Source organism: Colossoma macropomum, unplaced genomic scaffold (genome assembly GCF_904425465.1).
Source record: "Colossoma macropomum unplaced genomic scaffold, Colossoma_macropomum, whole genome shotgun sequence".
Classification (NCBI taxonomy): domain Eukaryota; kingdom Metazoa; phylum Chordata; class Actinopteri; order Characiformes; family Serrasalmidae; genus Colossoma; species Colossoma macropomum.
Window position 1 is genome coordinate 19,420,357 of NW_023494785.1, and position 23,264 is coordinate 19,443,620.

Here is a 23,264-nt window from a genome sequence, read left to right on the forward strand (position 1 = left end):
TCTATAATTATAGCAAAGTAATGATATTATTACAACCTTCCAGTTAAACTCATGATAGAAAAAAAAAACAAAATTATCAAAAAGCAATTGCCTACAGTTTGAACATATTTGATACTCCTTTGTATATTTATGCTTCTTTTCAGGCAAAAAGATGTTTGTTTATGCAGCAGTAAAATTTAATGTCTTATTCATTCTCCTTCATACCTTGAAGGGGGGTTAAATTCAAGACAATGATTATTTGTCAGGGAGAAAGACTGAAGAAGACATGAAGGCTTTAAAATGGCAGTACTCAAAAGCATAATACAAAGGAAATTTGTCACATTTGTCAAAAAGTGGCAAATGTGACTTAAATCATTATGATTCTTTGAGACAATCAGGTCATTCATTCTCTTCTTCATGTACGGGCAAGATGAAAGCAGCAATGCTGATTGTAAAGACATGGTAAATGCACTGAAATTTTTGTCAACTCACATTCAATGTAATAACATATTAACATTTTAATTATGGGTTTGTCTTTTCCCCAGACACGGGTATTTGGAAAAAGTTAAGCTAATTACTCTGACCAGTTCCTTCCTCTACCAGATTGTGTATAATTTGTGGCATTAAAAAAAGAAAAAAAAGAAAAAATAACCACATTGTTTCCGCTTCGCTTGTAAAATAGTGGTTATGCAGTGTAAAATATTGACTATTTAAAATATTTGAAGTTCATCTGAACTGCCTTTTAAATGCATGAATGAAGTTCCCTTGATATCCCTTAATACTGAAATCTAGAATTCATCTACAGCAATGCAAATAGGAACATAAAAGCTCTCAAAACAGACAAACAAACAAAGAAAAAAACAAGTTTGTGTTTAGTCCCTTTGGGGAAAAAAACAGTGGGGACAAGCCCAGTCACGGAGAGTGTGTTGCTAAGCGTCAGCTGCCGTTGGAGATGATGACGGAGGTTCCTTTATGGCTGGGCGGCTGTTCGGCTTGCATGCGCAAGTGAGAGGCCATTTCATAGTGTGAGGAGCCTGCGCAGCCCAGTGAGTAGCCTCTGAAGCTGTCTGACTCATAGAGGTGCTCCAGTGTGTAGCCTGTGAGGGAATAGGCTGCATGTTTGTCCAGGTACTGGCGGGGGTGAGAGGGGTAGAGTGCTGGGGTGGGGGACGTGGTGCAAGAGCCAGTTAGGGCTAGCTGGTGCTGTGCTGCTGTGGAGATGACAGCTCAGTCTGCAAAAAGTCTTTGGCTTTGGCCAGCCGCTCAGAACCAGGGCTGCTGAGGCGGGACAGAGGGGCAGGACTAGGCGCAGGGCTGATCACCTGAGCCGGCCCCCGACACACGGAGCCCTGCAGGGCCGCCTGGGGGAACTCTGTGCTGAAGCAGGAGCCGTGACTCTTAGCTAGGCCGTTCGCAGGGCCCAGTGGCTCAGTGTTGCCCTTCCTCAGCTGTAGTCGGTTTTCTTCTTCTTTTATCATCTGCTGCGTAGCCCGGATCAGTGTCTCAATCTTGCTGGGCTCCTGAGGACTCGAGCGGAAGTGGTCCCCTCGGTACCGGTCCCCTGAGTCACTAGCCGAGCCACCATCTGGTGAGCTGACTGCACTGTCCTCATCCCAGTGGCCCCTCACTGCAAGCAGGAGAAAGAACCATTATCTCTGTGTCAAAAGCTACTTTCACAGGATTGAGGAGGCACATGTTTTGTACACTAAAATGGCCACAACTATTGGAATTTTGTCAGTTACACCTTGATTGATGGTCTACACTGCTGTGTGTATGCAATTCTGTCTACTGGTTAGTCCAGTACAGAGCAGTGAGTTTTAAGGGTTCTGTCCTTTATTAGTTTTTATCATAAAGTGGAAAGAACAGCACAACTGTTGGTGAGTGTTGTTTTGCAACATTAGTGGTATAGTGAAATTTCTGAATGCACTTTTGCCATTTTATTTGATAAACTGTAGAAGCCTATGAGTGGTATATACTGACTAACTAAAAATTTGGGAATTCCCCTTTAAAGACATTATAATTATTTAGTTAACTTGAAACCATTTTAAAGATCTTGGCTTTGTGTTACATCTATAAATAGCACAAAAGTAATTATATTATTGCATATTATTACCTTCCAGTGAAAAAACAAAACATAAAAAAGCAATTGACTATTGTAAATAGTTTGAACAGGCTTGATACACCTTTGTATACTTATTCTACTTTGTAAGTAAAAGAGATTTTTTATGCAGCAGCAAAATTTCATGCCTCATTACCATTTTTCTTCACATATAGAGGGGGGGTTCAAAACAATAATTAATTCTCAGAGAGAGTGACTGAAGGGGACATGAAAGTATATAAAGGTGGTTTTGGACATGAAACCTACCAGACTCTCTGATAATAGAAGTCTGATTTGTGAGACTACAAATCTGATAAATATGACACAGATCTGATTTTTTCCAAATTGCGTGAAAACAAAAAATCTGATCTTATTACATCACACTGGAGCAACTATCAGATGTAGTCATAGATTGGACAGGTATCTTATATGTGGCTTTATGACCATGATGAGAACAGAATTGAATTTGTCATGTGAATATAGCCAAAAAGGAACCAAAACCCTTAGACTCACTCTGACTTAAAGAGAGACTCACCATGCAGGCTGTGGATGGATGTGATATGAGGCATCACACCCTCATACCCATCTCCATTCTCAGGTGGAGATTTGGGTAGAGGTAGGACTGAGCGGGCTGCACCCCACCACGCCTCTCGCCCGGCCTGAGGAGTACCCAAGAAGTACCGGCCAGCCTCACAGCGCCCCCGCTCGCAGGCCTGTGAATGGGTGTGGCTCTGGTGGTCAGCAGAGGCATGGTGCTCCTCAGAAAGAGGCAGACTATAGCAAAGCGAGCGTGGCTCCGGGAACTGGCGGTAGACGCAGGACGCATCCATGCTTTCATTCTGCTCCAATAGCTGAGGAGAAGCGGAGTCAGTGAGAGGGCTCCCACCCCATGGGCTACTGTCCTGATCCGACTCAGAGCGCTCCGTGTGGAAGCCTGGGTACTGCACAAAACCACACAGACAAACCCATCAACACTCACTGAAACCCAATACTAAATCTGCGTTGTGCTGCTTATCTATGGTCCGGCCCATAGCTATTGTTCCTATAGAAAAGTGATTCCCAATCCTGGGTCCATAATTATCATACTTCTCAAAGTATATATAAACATACATATGTAATAATGTATTGGGGAAATATGCACTCCCAATACTTGTATTTAGTTACATCCCAACCCTGGTCCTAGAAACATCACTGACTGTTTCAAAAAAGCAGTAGTGTAACTAGTACATCTCAGTCAGATGCTAGCAACAGAAAACTGCTACATACAAGATAAAAATATATCCTTACTTATGTGTTATTAAATCTAATCAGAGGGGAACCCTCAGGGACTTTCAGGTCTCCAGAAAAGGCCTAAGGATTGTTGTGTAAAAAAATAAAATAAAATAAATAAATAAATAAATAAATAGTATATATATATATATATATATATATATATATATATATATAAATTTAGGAGCTGGACTGAAGTCCTATAATTTAATTAGTGAGTGAGAGAGGAACCACATTTTTTCAATCACATTTTAATTTACAAAAGGGGGAACCAAATTTGAGAGGAAAGGATCAATGAATACAAAAATGAATACAAACTTCTTAATGTTATTTTGACTCTTATCACCTACTTCAGTACACTGCTGCTTCCATACTTCCACTGCCCTTTCATGACCTAAGCCAACAACTCACCAAATCCCAATCACAAAATCTCAAAAATTTCACTATAAAGTGAGTAGCTATGTGATTTTTTAGTTAATGGCATGAATGTAATTTGTCAGAGAATACAATGCAAGTCCAAACACCAAAGCTAAGCTTATCAGTCATCCCCCAAAGAAGTTTATTAACACTTGCTGAATAACTGGTTCATCACAGTGATCAATCAGTCTACTCAGGCTTCAAAAAACATTTTTCTATGTATATATGTGTGTAGATATAATTATATATATTATATGTAACTAAACTAAAAATATAAAAAGCAACTGTATTTTGAATACTACCTTTATAAAATGTATCTTGGACCAAATACAGATATTTAATTTCTGTATTGTGAATATGTATTCCCAATACTTGTATTCCAATACATCCCAACCCTGGTCCTAGATACATCAATGACTGTAACAAAAAAGCAGTAGTGTGACCAATGCATTTCAGTCAGATGCTAGTAATGGAAAACTACATGCAAGATAAAATGTGTTAACATGTATGTTAGAAGCTTCAAATAAAACATAGAATGTGTTTTACAAGCTTCAAATGTCCATCTTTAATCTAGAACAACCAAAAATGTCCGTGCAAATCAACGCTAACATACTAATAGAATCCCATAAGGGCGTGAGCAGAAATTAGCATTATTGTAGAGGTATTTTTTGACCAAGTTTCTTTATTTGTGGACTGAGCTGAGGGCCTAGCTCTAACAGACATGGTTTGCCCTACCTAATTTAGTTGACTAGTTAACCATGCTCAGCTCAAAAGTAGCCACTCCTGCAAGGTTTGTATAAGCTTTACAGAATGTTGCCAAAAATCTCAGTCAATTTAATGAAACATTTCAATGTCGGCTGTCAGGTTGGAAATCACAGGGCCAAATTTGTCACCATACTAATGTTAACCCAATGACACAAAAAAACAGCTAACCTCAGAAAAAGTTGCATATTCATTTGTGAGAACCTTTGCCACATCATATTCATACAGTTAGAGTGTATACTCACATGCGAATAGGGGGAGAGCCGTGTCTTGGGTTTGGTGCGGGACACCCTGCTTTTATTCCCTTTCCTGTTGTCGCTGATGGGGTTGGAGGGGCTACTGTAGGTGAAGGCTGGCTTGGTGGACGTCGCTTGGTCTAAGGATAGCTGTAGACCTTTATACTCTGTGTCCCTGTTGAGAGAAAAGGCAACATTACAGCTGAAGCTCAACAGGTATTGCACTCAGCAGGATTAAAATCAATACTTTCATTACACAAAGGCAAGGTCTCCGGCAGAGTGGTGTGTAATGTTGTTTGTGCAAGTGTGTCTCCAGTGTGTTTTTGTGTACCGGGGCATTTTATTTCAGCTCTTTCAATGCTGTAAATGTGAGCCAACATCTGTTTGGTAATTAAGACGCAGTTGCTCATTTGTGAGACAATGACGTGCACGTATGTGTGTGTAAGAGAGACAGAGAGAAAGCATTTGTGTGTGTGTGTGTGTGTGTGTGTGTGTGTGTGTATGTGTGTGTGTGTGTGTGTGTGTGTGTTTGAGAGGAGGCGGTGCAGTTGGAAGCCATTGTTTCTCCTGTAGGATTGGTGCAAGGCTTTTACAAACACATGGCAGAGGGCAAGCGTCTCCGTTCAAATACACAGTGAGATTAAGAGCTATGTCTGGCTAAATCAAGCTCACAAGCAGATCCCACATGAGGCATAACTAGGAAATGGGAATTGATTTCTGAGTAAAGTGTGGTATGGATTTTGCTCCCTATGATGAATCAACTCGCAGACAAAGAAAACTGTGTCCAGAGAGCACGCCAGCCAAGGATAGAGCCATGTGCTCCTCTAGAGACCCTGCAGCATCACTCCAACAATATGTAGACACGTAGCAACGAGCACAGAGGGAAACATCTTGAAAGGAGACAGAAATGCAAACACATGCAACAGTTTTTCTACAGCGTCAGAACATGGGATCATATGTACACTGTTAAAAAGTTTGGAATCATTTTGCTGTTATTTTCTTCACTTTTAACTTAGACATTGTAGACCAAAATACTTCAAGCCAGAGGTATTTCAATCTGTTTTTTGTTTTTTTTTGGAAAAACAAAATGTTACTAAATGATAAATAATAGAGTGTGATTATTTATTTCTGGCAATTTCTTGCTAAGTTATCTGCCTCTGATTGAATCACCTCTTGGCATGTGCCTATACAAAACATGTAATATCACAATAATTACTTAGCATTTTATATTGGTTCATGATATCGCAAAAAATTGTATTAAAAAAAACCCTATACATGACATGTACAATCTTGTAATCTTAACGGACATCATATCTTTGGTTTACCCTTTTTTTTTTTTCAGGCTGGTTGGAAGACCTTTTATATTCTAGACAGCACAGAGAGTATGAAAGGATGTTGCAACTTTTAGCATGAGCTGTGAAGGTGCTCAGATGAATAACACACTAAGCAGCTGTAGAGACATCAACTAAAGCACGAAATCACAAAACAGTCACAAAACGCAGTGACAGGATTTCAAAGTGTCCATAATAACAACAATATAATATTGCAATATATCTTATTATTGAATATGGGAACATGTTTACTCACTAATATTTCAAATATGAAGCATTCTGGGCACTAATTTTAGTATAACTTCATTCTCAATGTTTTACTGCTTTCTTAGTCAAGGAATCATCTACGGCTTTGTTTGTAATTCTGGACACATCTAAACTTTCAGGTGTCAAGTAGCAGCACCATAACAGAATCATTTAATGTGTTTATCTGCAACAGCTTTGTTTGTATTTTATTGAAAATAGTGATCTCAAACTTTGAATTGTGATTCCAAACTTGTGAACACTAGTGCATGTGCTATGTGTTGTAGGAATTTTATAACCCTAACATACTTTCCCAAATCTTCTTTAACTATTCCAATGTTTCACTAAATCTATCTCTCCACCAACACTCTAGCCCTACCTCTCAGTTTGTGAGTTCTGACTGTAAAGCTGTTTGGTGGCAATCTTGCCTGTAAAAAGCTCTATGCATATTAAATTACATTTAACCTCAGTAACCAACAGGAAATGTTTTAGCCCTTTCAGTTTAAAAACATGAAATATGCAGGGCCACTCATAGGAATTTTGGGCCCCCTGAAAATTTCATGCATGGGCCCCTTGCTTAACTTGCCTTAACAGAGTCTGTCACAATATTAAAATGTGGCATAGTTCTCCTAACTCTACCTTTTTGTTTTAGCTCCTGAATTCCAACTATTACTGTCATCCGTAGCATACAGCAAGTTGAGAATTTGATGATAAGCAACATGACTGCATGGAACTGACTGAAGTTTTTGTATGAAAGTATGTTTCTCTCTTTAAAAGCACTGCATCTTTGCTGTCAAAGCATGATTCAATAATTAACTGTTTTTGAGTAGTATAGAACTGATACTCATTTATCCAGCTGTAAATCACTAAATTCAATCCTAGAGTAATGGAGATAGTCTGTTTTTAATTTGTACTTTATCCAGGCCAAAAGATAGAAGAGGAGACTACAAAGTGTTCGTAGCATACATTGTGGACACCGGATCACTTTCTACATCGCCTTCGCCTCTATAACCTACTTTTACCATCAGTTGACTTCCATGTTTCTGCAGTTCTTATTTTTTCCTGATCTTTTTGAAAAGTCTCGCTCTTCTTACAAACCATAACCAGGCTAAACCTCTGAATGTTTACACAGAAGGGCCAGTGGAGTGGTGATAGAATGCACGATGCACTGTTAGCACTGTATGTAAACTACTATTTACAATTATTGAATGCATAAAGAATACTTTGTAAAGCCTATAAATCACATGCAAAAAAAGGGTACAATTTGTGTGGGACTCTGTCTCTTTGGGGTCCTTGTAATCGTCCTAATCTCTTCGACCTTTACTGTACCCCTGGAAACATGTACCTTTAATTTACAAGCTCTTATCAAAGTCAAGACCCTATTTTAGACTCTCACACTGTAGGCTACTCCTGCTGTCTGATTTTTTATCCTGAAACTGTATCAAAACTCACACTAACACATGTACACATACACCTACATATCCCCTATAAAACCTGAGTGAGCCATAGTCTCTTGGTAAATAGGGATCTATATCTAGGGTCACAGGCCATAGACAGAAGCCAAAACAGCCAGAAGGTGAGGCAACAGAGTGGCCAGCCTCAGTTTTACAATACACAGACATCACACACACACACACACACACACACACACACACACACACGCACGCACGCACGCACACACAGACAGACTCTTACTTCACACCTCCTACTGCAGTCAGTGTGTGAACAAACGCACATTCTGATAACAGCCATGAAAAGGGGCCAGACACATTCACCTTATTCTGCAGCGAGCAAAGATTAGCTTTGCAATTATGACACAACACACACATGTGAAGGGGTCAAACTGGGAGCAAGTCTCAACACCATCACTCACACTCATGAGAGCAAACCCCTCCTGAACAGACTTTCTCAATGGAATAAGCGCACTGATCCATGAATCAAATGCATGCATATCATAATGGGGAAGGAAAAGAACTCTCAGCAACACACTTAGCAAGCTGTGCGCTATAAACACTCATCATCTTTACAGCCTATTAATTAAAGCTCATAAACACTTCTTTTTATGACTGTGGGCTTGGGGAGCTGTATGAAGCTGTTGCCAGCCTCACATCAGTGTGAACATGCACCACCTCTATTGCTTAATGGAAGCTTTTATGGACTGCAGTCATTCACACCTGCAACAAGCAGACTGAATGGGCCCAAGCATTGGCACCGGTTCCATAGTGCTTCCTGGATGAGCGAAGGCAAAAACACGACGTTTCACTCATCCGTGCAGCCCTCACTCTCAGGCCCGACATGAAGGATGGCTCCTCTGCCAGAGCCGCTTCATTCTTTCCGGAGAGTTCCAGTGGAAAGTCTGTAGTGATAATGCATCTGCTTTATCAGAATGAATGCATGACAAATAAATCAGCCCTGACTCCCTCCTTCTAGCATATAATTTGTGTATGGAGCAGACACACAGCTGGGCATGTTGTTTTAAAGAGAGAGAAACTTCCCACCTGAGAGCAGAGCACTAACACAGCCACGCCATGACTCTCTCAACAAAGAGCTGAGGGAGAAAGCTGTGAGTACTGATCACTAGCAGCACAGAAGAGTTCTAAGAGTATTGCAAATACCTAACAGCATGTTATTTAAATTATGTAATCACACTGCCAAAATATGACCAAGATGTCATTTTATCACATGTTCAATTTGGTTATTATATGTTTTAAAGAACTGAAATGTTTCATCCCTATTTTAAAACTTTGCAACTCTGAGAGTGTAAACACATTATAAACAATTGACCAATGTGAATGGTCCAAATGGACTTGGAACAATGTCTTGTTACATAAACAGCACTGTGCAAAAGTCACAGACTTCATTTAACTCATTTGGAGTCAAAATGAGCATTAAGTACAAGGAATTCATTTTTCAGGATACATTTCTATATATAGATATAAGATAACCCACGTGTATAAGGAAGAGAAAGTCAAAGGAAAATAAGTGAAAAAAGAGTTTAAAAAGTTATTATAGATATAGAAAAGGGGTTCCGAACAACCATGCCAAACCTGGTAAACCACCAAAACTGTCACCATCAGATAAACGGTACTTAAACCTTTCATCTTTGAGAGAGAGGAGAAAATCAAGCTCCACTTTTGCTTCAGATCTGAAAAATCCACAGGTGTTTCTGTCCATGCTTCCACTGTGAGAAGACAACTCAACACTATGAGTCTGAAAGGACATGTAGCTGTCAAGAAGCTGTTACTGTAAAAAGTAAAAATCAAACAAAGAAGCTGCTAATGTTCACAGAACAATAGACTGACCACCCCAGAGTCCAGACCACATCACTGTGTTTGGGATTACTTCGATCTTAAGAAGTAGAAAATGCAACCAATTTTTAAGACTGAACTTTGGAGGTGTATAAACACATTCCTGCAGATTTCTCTGAAAAACTGAAAATGTCTCAAAAGAAAAGATGCTGTAATAAAGGTGTAATTTTCTGTTACATATATGTATGTTTTCTCTGTTCTTTCCTGATGCTCAAAAATGAATAACTTGTACTTTATGGCCATTTTGACAACAAACCATATAAATAAAGGCACAATTTACAGCATTTGGCATCTAGAACAACTTACAAATCAATCTTGTTGGCAAATTTAGCATTAGGAGTCTTGCTCCCAGACTCTTATTGGCATAGCTTGGTGTGCCTGTCTGGGCTGGGAATCAAACTTCAGTCTGCTGTGTGCAGGGTAGAAGTGTTACCAACTACGCTACATCGACAACAACGATATGTAGTTTCATAAAGTATGTTTCCTATTTAACCATGTCCAGTTCCCCATGTTGCAAGCCTCTCGCCACACACCACACAACAGCTCCACTAATATAGGGATTAAAGGCCAATACACCTTCTCCAATGTGTGTGGAGTGTGCGGCTGCATACTAATTTATGCTGCTCATGCCAGCAGGCGTGCGCAAGGTTGCATGATCAGAATGATGCTGACAAAGCGGAAGTGTACACTCACCACCAAGTCTGCACCAAGTAAAGTTTTAAAGCTAGAAACATGTTGCAGAGCGGCACATAGTGTGATTAGTTGACAGGAGGACACATCTGGTGGGTTAGTGGGGGTCATCATGGCTTCATTTTATACTGCAGTACAGTTGGTGGTCTCTCCTTTCTCCTTTTGAGGAGCCTCTACAGTAAGGAAGTCATAAACTGGCTGGAGCACCAGGCTCTGTCACGCTGCCTCCTAATCAGCGGACTCTTGGGCACAAACAGTACTTGCTACAGCTGGGACTCAAGCATGAGGGCACAACTCCACAAATGTTTTAGCAGATGCACTCTGGCAGTTGTTGCTACAGACATTTATGTCTACAAATATATTTACTTATTTGCACAGACAGCACATTAATGACTTTAACCAGCGATGCGTCTATACATAGCAGTTTGTCCCTTTGTACATGCATTAGCACTAATTAGGCCAATCCAGGCTAAGCACTCTTGAGAAAAGAAAAGAGATATACAAATAAACAAACAAACAAACCTGGCTGAAAAACTGAAAGTAATCCAAAAGCAATCAGACCAACTGAGTAATCCAATATATTACACCACTAATTACAGTTTTATTTATGCAAATTATAATCAATTCCTCATTCCTAAAGTTTTACAGGTAATCAAAGTAATGCAAAAAATAGATATATGGCAAGAATGTTGCATAATTAACATATATGCAGATATAGGCAGCATGCACTCATTGAGAAATCCTCTCAAATACCTACTCATACATCTACGCATGACTATCTATAAAAACAATCTCATAAATTGGTTTAAATGTGTTTGAACAGAGAAAACACAAACATGCAAACGTGTAGAGCATGGGCACAACAGGACTGGGATTACGAAGCACTAGACTAAGACTAAGCAGTCTTTCATGAAATTCTGCATGTACAATATTTGATGGAAATTGTATAAATATCTTTTGCCTAGACAATATTTACATATAAAATTATAAATATTTAACTCCATTTATGAGCATCCAGCTAAAGCTGACACGTGCTCTGTGGTTAGAAATAGGTTTCTCATGGAGGCAATGGGGGTGACATGAAGCGTGCACTGTACTATTGATGCTATAGTTAGTCCTGACGTCTCAGTACAAAGTCGCAAGTTACAACTGGTCATCCATAATTCCTTATAGCACCTGTAAAGGTACTGTCCCTATTACAGTGGCTACTGAGCATTTATTTTAGAGGCTTGCCTAGCACTGTTATCACACTAACTTAATATATAACATAACATAAATTAAAGACTGATATATGTAAATGATCTCTGTTTTGATTGGCTGCCTCATTTGAAAAGCAGTCTGAGCTACAATAAATCTTCATAACATTAACATGAATGGAAAAGAGTTAAACTGCTGTAGGCTGAATAGATGGATAAATGTAAATGCACTGCTGTATGATATCAGAAAAACTGTGAATTGAAATTGGGATGTTTTTGCAGTTTAATTTTCATATTGTTGCTGTCAAAAAATCTCCAATGCAGTAACATTACAGGAGAAGACAATATGTTCTTTACATTTATTGTAAAGAGATTTTATTCTAAGCAATTTTCAGAGCATTTCTGTTAGTCCATTTACCATGAAATTTTCACCAAATATAAAAAACAGCTGCTGTGCGCAAATGGTGTGGAAAAAACCCTGAAAAAATGGAGATGCTTGTTGTTTTTGGACAGCAATGATGATATATATCCATATATTACCATAGGGACTGTGGAGTATTGTTCAAGTTTTGAAAGGCTAAAGGTTTACAGACTACCTTAAACCTCAGTTTCTCTTTGATTTCACAAACAAACAAAGAAATACTTTTTTTTTTTCATAACATGGGCTCTTTGTCTCTTTAATTTTCTATTTCTATCTTTAGCTGTTAGGCAGAAGAGAACAAAACCATTATATTTCAAATGCAAAAATACTTCTGAAACCCAACTAGTGAAACACATATTAAACCAGGGATTACAAATGGATTACGAGCTTGTCAATCTGCATGACAGCTTTCTAATTACGCAATTATCCTCCCTTAATTGCTTAACAACGTTGCATCAAAAAAAGAAGAAAAAAAAGTGGTGCAAGCGCTAATTAACTGTAACTGGAAGAGAAAAAGTAACCACGAATGAACACTTTTGAAAATGTGGTGAGAATAAACAAGTACATGTGATCCTGATATTCTTTGTTCAGCGAGTTATTTCATTTCTGAGACAAAGATAAAAGGGCTGTGCAGATGTGTTTGTCAACAGCAGCAACAGAGCAGTAAGGTACAGAGGCCAGCTGTACTCACGTTAGGACGTAGTTTACGCTGACGATACAGTGAGGTCTGGAGGATCTGCTGTTGTGCACAATAGTTGCATAGCTCTGGACCCAAACCCAGCCCCCCTCCTTAGCCAAGAACCTGTAGTACTTTGTAGTGACCTGTCCCTTTACCAACACTGCAGAGAGAGAGAGAGAGAGAGAGAGAGGAGAGAGAGAGAGAGAGAGAGAGAGAGAAAGAGAGAAAGAGAGAGAGAGAGAGAGATACAGAGGGAGAGAGAGAGAGAGAGAATAGAAATCAGTTAAATTTACAGTACTTTAAACCTCTAATTATTTACAGCCTTGACTTTATTGTAACTCTGTTTAAGATCTGATGCAGTCACAACTTTCTCTATTTTTTTCATATTAAATAATTAATCATTCTGTATGTCTAAACTGTAGTACTTCCTGGCAACCTGACAATACTGACATGATTTGAGAAGAACTTGTCTTTTCCTCTTTGTTTACTTTCATGTCTTAATAGGCTATATTATTAGACGCAATCCTGTACATTGTGTATGAACAGCTCTCTCTGTCTTAATCTCTGCCTGTGACACACACACATACAGAAAAAAAGAAGAAATCACATATATTGTTGCACCATTTCCTTTTTTTCTTTCTTTCTTTAGGTTTTTTTTTTTTTCCTTTTTTTGTGCAAAAATTTAAAGCTGGACTGTAAAAGTGAAACAGGTGAAAGATGCCTCTGTTAATCTAAGCAAAAATTGTTTGACAAAAATATGAGCTAAATAAAACATGGTTTCTTGTTTCAATATCGAGTACATTTTTAGAACTGATAAGCATTTATTACAGTATGATTGACAAAAATATGGCATTTTATATTTCAAGGCACTGAAGAAAAAGGCACTGTAAAAAAAAACAAGGCTATAAAAATCGAATATGGTCATATACAAAAGTTTGAACACACCCAGCCAAATTATATGGGATTTTGGAGTATCTAAGTGACAATTAGTTAGCACATCCTCTACAGGGAGCAAACTTAAATCAATTTTAGGGCATAATTTCTCATTTCTATTTATTTGCTGAGTTTAACATAGTGGAAAACAAAACAAAACGAACAAGAAAATTGTTGTATTGTTTTATTTTTTCCAATATATTAAATTCTGAAAATAAACAGCAATTGTGCATTAAAATGTTGCTGTGACTGGAATGTGACTGGAGTCTGTCAGGGCCGAAGGTAGCCAGAGGAACGAGCAAAAACAAACCTAACTCACACAAGTGGTGTGCACAGCGTAGGTGGAAGGTGTCACAGCTGTGGACGTGATGGTAAAGAGTCTTCTCTATTAAGTCCTGTGGCTCATAGCCAGTAAGCTCTGCCACCCTGGCAAACAAACATGGAGGAGAATAATTATGCTGCCAATGTGCACACAAACACCTGCACACGCACACACACACACACAGTAGGCCAAATTTGTACAAATATAAGCCAAACATGAAGACACATACGTGTTGTGCACAAAATAACAGGTGCACATGCACACAGATAACGTAACACAAATATTCAAACAAAGCTGCACACACACAAACAAACAAGCAAACATGTACGTTTGCACACAGGGCTGAATATCTGTGGCCTTAAGAACTGTATGACACACATATATTTATATTGTCTATTATGATCTGTATTGAGGTGCAGGATTCTTAAACCCCAGAAAATTGTACAGCACTGTATACAAGTCTTAAGCAGCCATGAAAATTGTTTAAACTATTTATGCTGACCGTAAAAGTGTTTTGCCTGTAAAAACACTACATAACCCTAGAATACAGAAACATAAATACAGTAAAATAAACAAGAGCAGCCAAGAACTCAGGTTTGGTTCTTGGTTGCTCGTTACTCTCCAGCCATTACATGTGTTTCTTAAATTCCATCAGCAGCACCCCTGCTTAGTTTAATAAAGGACTGATTAGCTGAAGCTGGATGGTAACTATAAATACTGGAAATGATTCAGCTAACACACTGAGTCACAAAATCACAATGCAATGTTTCTACGTTTATTTGCATTATTCCAGTGTGTATTTTAATAAATGAATGCTTACTGCCAAATTAAATGGCTTACATCTCAAGATTTTTTTCAAATAGCCTAAGAATTTTTTTCTTTACAGTACTCTAGACGAACCTACGATTCTGCAAAACTTTTGTGGCTGTCCAAACAAACCCATGCATCTCCAAAATGACTTTGCAGTCTTTTTTATGTAAATTAATGTAACTAGACTTTATTCCAAGCAAGTCTGGACCATTTCTGTTGGTCCATTCATAATAAAATGTTCACACAATGAAAAGAGCAGCCGCTGTGTTTACATGACATATAAAAATAAAAGCAAAGATCTATGGTTTTCATACGACAGTGATGATATTAATTTCACGGTAATTACTAAACAATTTATAGTAGCTACTGAATAATGACTCTTAGGATTAATAACTGAATAACAGCCCTAATGTTCATAGTTAATAGGATGGTGAGAATCTACCTGGAATCCAGGAAGATGAGCTTCATGTCCAGGCTAGCTCTGAACATGAACATGTTGCTGTGGAGCTTGATCTCTGTCACTGCACTGGGGGGCAACGAGTGGCCCACAGCTACCAGCCCCACATTCTGGTAGCAGCCGTCAAATGGAGACATGTCCAGACTGTACTGACGTATCTTTAGGTAGCCACTGCAGTGGATCACCTGCAGGAGTAAACAGACAGCCCCCCCACACATGTGAAATAATATACCATACATGCACACAACTTAACAGTAAATCCCACCAACAGTCACAAACATAGTACATGCTGCTGTATCACGCAACCACTGCTGGATCCGTAACTTCATCATGAACACTGAGATCTGCACCGTTCACAGTTAGAACAGCACAGAACAATAAAAGGATAATAAGTGAAATACAGTCAACACAAATGTTTCTATGGATTTTCTAATAGAAAGCAAGTTACACATCCTCTACAGAGGACTTTCAATGCACAATTTCTGTTTATTTGCTGAATTTACTATATTGGGCAAAACAAACATAAAATATGGCCTCTGGAAAGGTTTTGGAAGAGCTTATAATTTTATTTAATTTTTTATTTCATCCACTATGTTGAACTCACCAAATGATTAGAAATTGGGCACGACAATCTGCAGAAAATAAAGTTATATTTGAGTGTGTTCTCTGCAGAGGATGTGTTAAATTATTTTCACTTAGAGCATCAACAAAACGTAATTTGATCAGGGGTGTTAAAACTTTTGCATTTGACTGTACATCACAATAATTCCACATTATATTACATTTTATCTATCTATCTATCTATCTATCTATCTATCTATCTATCTATCTATCTATCTATCTATCTATTTCTGTTTTGCCTAGAATTGTTTCACTGTTGAGCCACAAGAATGGTTACATTATGGTAACTTGTAGATTCATTTATCATTTTATTATAATTCCAGTTTCATCAGCAGAACTATATTTTCCACTGTTACAAATTTCTGAAGATTTTGTTTCTTCAATGTAACTGAAAACAGTTAAATATAAAGATCTCTAACAGGTGCAAAAACTCAAATTTCAAAACTACCTTATATCCGCCGCAGGTCAGACCTGCATTTCTCTTGGCAAGGACGCATTTCATCCTCAGAAAGAAAGAACGCTCCATTTCATACTCTGAGAGAGAGAGAGAGAGATGGAGGGGGGGTTAGATGATGAAGGGGGCTCAGGGGGAGTGTGTGTTTAGTGTGATCTCTCTCTACCTTGTACGAAGTGTGAATGGTAGGGCTGGTGCGCGGTCAGTACCGCGGTCATCTCGTCATGGTCAGCAGGGTGAATGTACTCATAAATGCTGTTTCCCGTCAGCTCTACCTGTTAAAATGAGCCTCTGTCATCTCAGTCAAACGCGCAGCGCGCGAGCTTAACGAATAAAGTACAAATAATAAAGCAGGAGCCGGTAATAGAAACTCAGAGCAGAGGAGAGCAATCAGAGCACTTTACCTGTGACAGCCCCAGGTGCACTGAGGCGGTCTCGGAGATGTACATGATCTTCCCATCAGGAGCCACCACGAAAATAAACCCGTCCAGCGTCTGAAACAAACAAACACACACACACACACACACACACACACACACACACACACACACACACACACACACACACGTTTATATTCCGAATTTTGAGTAGATTAACGGAAACACGCAGTAACACGGTAACGCAGTGAGGCAGTAACACAGTAACGCAGTAGCGCAGCCTCCGAATCAGTTTCCATCTAAACGTAACAAAATAAATATGTAAATAAACATAAAACACAATAAATCCCGAGTTTCCGCAAATAATCCAAAACTTTTGCTTTCCACAAAACAGTCAGAGCTCAGAGCTCACAAGAGAGATATTTCTGTAACAAATGCTCTGCCAATTAAAAATATTCTATTTCAAGCGGGTTGGTTTGTGTATGAGCCTCGTATCGCCTGCGCGATTTATAATGCTTTATCATGAACATTGACGAAAAACCTGAAATAAATAAATAAATAAATGAATGAATAAATAAATAAATAAATAAATAAATAAATAAACAACACTCAGCTATATAAATAAATACTCAGCTAATGTTAAACTTCTTGATTTGCACTTCAACAATGAAATGGAACTAACAGGCAGAATATTCATTTAAGCTTCAGGATAGTCATAGAAATAATACAAAAATAAAATTATAAAAATACTAAAAAGAACCTTACAAAAACATACACAGAAGATATACAAATAATAATAATAATAATAATAATAATAATAATAATAATAAAGCGCTCGTACCTGTAGTAGATGTGATCCCAGCTCGCGGCCCACATTGTCCAAAGAGCTCGCTCTGCTCACGTGCCCCCATGATTCCCCTAAACCTGCAGCGCATTATTCATTACACAATTATACATCACCTCTGTTTCTATAGGCCGGTAATACACTCGATCATCATCATCATCAATATCACCACTATCACCATTATTATTATTATTATTATTATTATTATTATTATTATCATCATCTCAGTGCTGTTCGTGTTGATGTTGCTGATGTGTTATTATAGAACTCGTTCCGGAAGCCTCTCAGGCTGCTTTAGAGGAAGAAGGCGGTATTTTGATATCAAATTGACAGTAAACATGATTGTAAAAATGCAAATGAACTCAGTAAACCCGAAGGAACCAACAAAACTCGATAAGACAAACAGGGAGCTGCTGTCCGCTCCATAAGCCCTTCCGCAATCCCCATTGAAATGCAAATCTCTGAAAACAAACACGCGCCGTGCGAGGATCACAGCAAAGCTCCGATTCCCATTTTAATATTAACCAAATATACACTTCAGGTTTACACAACAGAAACAATCTAATTATTTCTTAACCACAACTCAAACACGGCCTGCGCGCGCATCGCCACCTCCTAAAATATCACACGGTACCGCAAAGACAGCGAGGGGACAGCGGGGAGACAGCGGGACAGCGCTTCATCTCCCACTAAAAGCGGCGAGAGGTCAGTCTGTCAGGCTGTCCGCGCTACAATCCGGTGTCTGAGCCTCTCACATCGCCAAGCGCCTGTACATCCTACAACAAAGCACTAACAGTGCAGTACCTGGTTTAGTGGAGTACCTCAGGCTGCAGGTAGCCTTGTCTTAATTTCAGGTGATTTTTAAGTACACATTTGTTGTGGGTCGCTGACACTCTGTAAGTCCGAGTCTATTTTCTTCTTTTTCTCCTTCCTCTTTTTGCCCCCCACACCCCGCAGGAATACGGAGCGCCTGGACATGAGGGAGTTTAGATAAAGAGTAAATGAGTTTTTGTAAAGAGAGGAAATCAGATGAGAGCGGCTCTCAGGCTGAAGCGGTGAATAGAGTGATCCACTGAAGCTCTGCACAAGGAACCTTTCAACTGCTCGCAGGGCAAGAAAATTGCATCCATCTTACAACTTACAGGTTGTGCTGGAAAGACTCCAGCTCGGCTATAATAACTTAATTGTGGTCACCAAAGCGACCACCGCGTTGTTTCTGTTAACAGTCCGCATTAAAACAGCTGCAGCGCGTTCTTAGAGAAAATTACACTGAGGGAGAAAAACTGGTGTCTCAAAAAACTAAATCAACTCGCTGTAATACAATTTCGGAGCTCACTGAACTTCAAATAACAATTCAGCAGAACAGAAAACTGACTGATTTTGTTCTGTTTACTTACAAGTTCAATTAACTCAACACTTTACTGCAGTAAGCTGACTGACCTTTTAAACCTAAGACACCAAAAAGGTTTTTCAGTGTATCTGTAAGTTCAGTCAGCAGCATCAAAAACTGATATAACGGACGGACAGCATTAAATTCGCTAATATTGTGCACCAAAAATGGAACCGTTAAAATACTAAAATGCTTAGAAACAGGCGAAAACGTTTAAAAAGTGTGAGCGCGGATTGTGGTGTGTTGCAGGGAGGGTGTGTGTGTGTGCGGTGAGAGGACAGAGCGGACAGAGCGGTCAGAGCGGTCAGGTGAAGAGCAGTGGAGGTGAGTGTTAAAAGTAGCCCATAAATAACAGCCGTAAAGCAGCCGCGCCTTCCTTTAGTTTTCAAATAAAATTTTAGTGGCAATTACGCAGAACATTTTCCTCCGACTACTAGAGGAGTGTCCTTACACAGCGAGTTCGTCACACTTCAGCAAAGCCGCATCACGCGTATTGTGCACGCGCTGTGAAGGGGAGGAAGAAGATGGGGAAATGATGGCCAAAGCACATGCTGCACAAATCTGTTCGCCGTAAAATGCGATACTGATGGCGCTCTCCAGCGCGAGACTCTGTCTGCAGAACACCCCCCGCACACAGACCAACTATTCAAGCACGCGCTGTTTACCTGCTGCAGTCTCACCTGTTTATTAACGAACAGGAATGTAACTTCAAATGGAGTTTAGTTACAAGAAAAAAAATGTTTATGAAACTGAGGGAATTTATCAACGTCTAATAACAACACTTTGTATGTGTGTGTGTGTGTGTGTGTGTGTGTGTGTGTGTGTGTGTGTGTTGCGCTCAGATGTACACATTGAAATCTAATATCATTAGATTCTTATTGTATTGTTTTTAATAGAGCCACACGGTGCTGAGGAATTCATCCAACTATTTACATTAATGAATACGATGTACTATAATAACGTAAGAAACTATAAATAATTCTATAGCGCTATAGAATAATATTAATCTATAATATTTTCACCTAAATAGAATATTAATGTAGCACTTTAAGACACTACTACATTAATATTCTATTGAGGTGAAAATATTATAGATTAATATTATAAGATTATATTATATAATATTAGTTTTCTGTAATTAACTACAGCAATTGTCTGAATTTACTATATGAGATTCCTTTTGAAATCATGTAGAAATTAATCAATTTACTTTTTTCTTTTTTCATATTACCCCACTGTCTATAAAGTGCACACGGAAAGAGGGAATACCAGCGAGTTAAGGGTCATGTCAGAATAAGATTCTAATAAAATAAAAGGAACTTCTAACATTTATATACTATTATTATTATTATTATTATTAATAATAATAATAATAATAATAATAATAATAATAATAATAATAATAATAAAAAGAAGAAGAAAGACGTGCCACAGAAGCTCCTGCAGACTTTATAACATGTATATGTGAAATAACAGCAGAGCCTTTGTTTAGTTAACGGACTTATTCTGGTGTTATTGCAGAGTTATTCTAGTGTTATTGTCCAGTTATTCAGGTGTTATTTTGTCGTTATTCAGGTGTTATTGCGGAGTCATTCTGCTGTTATTGCGGAGTCTCTGCCTTGACTCAATCATGGCCCTGCAGCTGTCAGGCGCTGAAGACCCTTAGTGTGATGGAGCGCCGCGAGGCCTCATGAACTCTCTGCTCCACTATGGTAAAGTAAAAATCACCAACATCACATGTTCCCATCTCCAAATTCTCCCTTCTGAGAAAAAAAAAACCCCGGAAGATCTGAATCATCTCTAACTACAGAAACAGTGATGAGTGAGAGACATCAGGACCTGCAGGACTGGCCCCGACCACCACAGCTCTGGAGTCCCTTTCTTATCCGCACGTCCGCGTTTCTTTGTCTTTTTAAAGCGCGTGCTGCGGGTATGAGGGGGTCTCTGCTGCGTGTTGGGGGGAGATGGGCAGGTTGGATCGGGCAGTGCTAATTGGCGCGGCTCGGTTTCAGGCACGTAGAGAAAGCAGGCCGGTGAGAGCACAGAGGAGCTGGAAAATGACCACTAATCGCCTGTTAGGAGTTGCATGAGTCTGAACACCACACACACACACGCACACACACACACACACACACACCACGCTTATATTCTTTTTTTATCTTTTGTATAAAGTGAGGAAAATGTGTCCTGAAATACTTTTGGGACGCTTTAAAATGAGTCAGAATATAAGACGTGACAAAATGTATTATTATTAAATACTCAATAATAATAATACTAATAATAATAATAATAATAATAATAATAATAATAATAATAGTTATGCCATTGGGAGAGTATAAGAGCTGAAAGAGGCGTCACTGATAAAACACGACACAGGACTACAATAACTTTAAAAGTAAAATACAGGTTATACATACATACATATGTATATATGTAATAGCATTATAATATAATTGTAATATACATTAGCCTATAACAAAACAAGAAAGAAAAAAAGCTTTAGCACCAAAACAAGTTATCATATATCATATTCGCAGTTTAGTCCAGTTTATATATTTACAGCTTCCTGTTTGTCTTATCGAGTTTTGCTGATTCCTCCGGGTTCAAAGGGTTTTCATTTTCGTCTTTACAATCAAGCGCCTCTGATCATTATGATTATTATTTTTATTATTGTTGTTATTATTATTGTCGATAATAATAATAATAATAATAATAATAATAATAATAATCCGACAACAATACAATAATACTTAATTCCAGTGTTTACTTTCTAAATGTAAAGTTTAAATGTAACTTTTTGAACATACTATAATGTTGGTATTTCTGAATGTATTTTAATACTGCACTGTTTTGTGTGAAGGTGTGCGGGTCCCTCTGAGCTGAGCCTCCTTACCTTCAGGAAACACTATTCTCATTTTCAGGTAGCTGGTGGTCAGGCGGATTATGGAGGCTTTGTCCAGCTGAGACGTGATGGCCGAGGGCAGCGGCAGCAGCTTGGCCAGCTCATAGAACTCACTGTTCTCCTTCTCCCGCCGAGTCCGGGCGGCATTTTTCGACTTCTCTTTCATTGTCTTTGGAGCTGAAGGGTGTGTGACACCCCTCCAGTGTCTGGATCAGGCTTCCCCAAACCGAGAGCAAACCGCACACATGCACCTTCAGGTTTCAGCGCAGTTTCACCATCATCCTGTGACCGCACCGGCGCCCTTCACTGCTGATCACGCAGCTCACACATCCTCCAGCGCCCTCCAACAAACACCCAGCCACTCTGAAAACGACCAATATTAAACACAGAGCGACACTGAAACCTCATAGCGGAGGAAAACCGCAGTGTTTAAGGATCTTCATCCGCTGCGGGAAGCTCACTTCTTCACTTAGCGGCAAGTCCACTCAGGCCCAGTGCTGCTTCATATGGGGAAAACATCCATCCTCAGAGAAACAACACAGACCTGAAACGAGAAAACAAGCCCAGAGTGTCATTTCAGGACGTACATTCCAGCATAGCCCTAGAAGAATTTAGCGTAAGAATAAAGAAGACAACAGATATTACAGCAGTGAGTTAGTTACTCATTAGCCTTCACTAGTCCACTGCTCTAACTTACACAGACCAATGGACGTGTTTACTGAGAGGACACTACTAGAAAACATTTATAAAACAGTCAAAAAAACACAATAACTGTCTAATCTGCAAAAAATAACCTCAATATATCAACAGTTTTACAGAGTGAAAAAAAACTTCACCTTTCCTTCCAAGTCAAACTTTCATTTCCTCCTCCTGGGCAGACCATCCCACAACACGGAATATCCACACTCCTGTTTCACGGCACACAATTCCAAGACAAAAGCCGAAAAAAAGGGCAACATTTTATCCACAAATGTCTGTTGGAGGAACGCGAGTGTGTGTAAGAGAGAGAGAGAGAGTTTCGTGCCGTTCACTGCCCCAAACTCTCCAGCCCGTTTCTGCTGAGCGGTCCGCCCCCTGTTTCTCTCCCACCAAGTCCTGCTCTTATTGGGCAAACACGGCCTTGTTTTTGTTTTCCTACCTGTATTCTGTCAGGCTCCGCCCACTTCACTGGGATTGGCGCGTATTGTTTCGCCTCTCTGCGCTACGATTGGCCAACAGCTCAAACTCAAAAGCAGTCCGCCCAATCAGGGCTAAGCCGAGCGAAGAGGGCGGGGCCTGTCTGAAAACAGGTGGGGGAAAAAAGAAAGTGCCAGTCCCCAGTGAGCGTTCAGATGTGAGCGCTGGAACTGAAATGTGGGTTTGTGTGAAAGGCGAACTCCTCACCTCTGCGCCGAAATACATTTGCGTCTAATATTTAGGCGCGCGCTCTTACGCTAATGGTCACCTCAGAAGCGTCGACATCAGATCTAGAGGAGAACGTCTGCAGCAGTGAGGGACCCTGAAGGTCGCGACGTGCTGCTGATTT

General features: G+C 39.3%; 1 protein-coding gene across 1 annotated transcript; it reads right to left on the bottom strand.

Annotated features, from left to right (window-relative positions):
* Positions 1–22,816, bottom strand: sim1a (SIM bHLH transcription factor 1a). Its single transcript, XM_036586326.1, is given in 13 exon segments — positions 1–1,184; positions 1,187–1,606; positions 2,613–3,018; positions 4,771–4,936; positions 12,642–12,789; positions 13,882–13,988; positions 15,137–15,336; positions 16,221–16,306; positions 16,393–16,501; positions 16,631–16,720; positions 17,445–17,527; positions 21,731–22,283; positions 22,576–22,816. Coding segments are annotated over 12 exon segments (2,259 nt in total). The 5' UTR covers positions 21,906–22,283; positions 22,576–22,816; the 3' UTR covers positions 1–915.
* Positions 22,817–23,264: the final 448 nt, after the last annotated feature.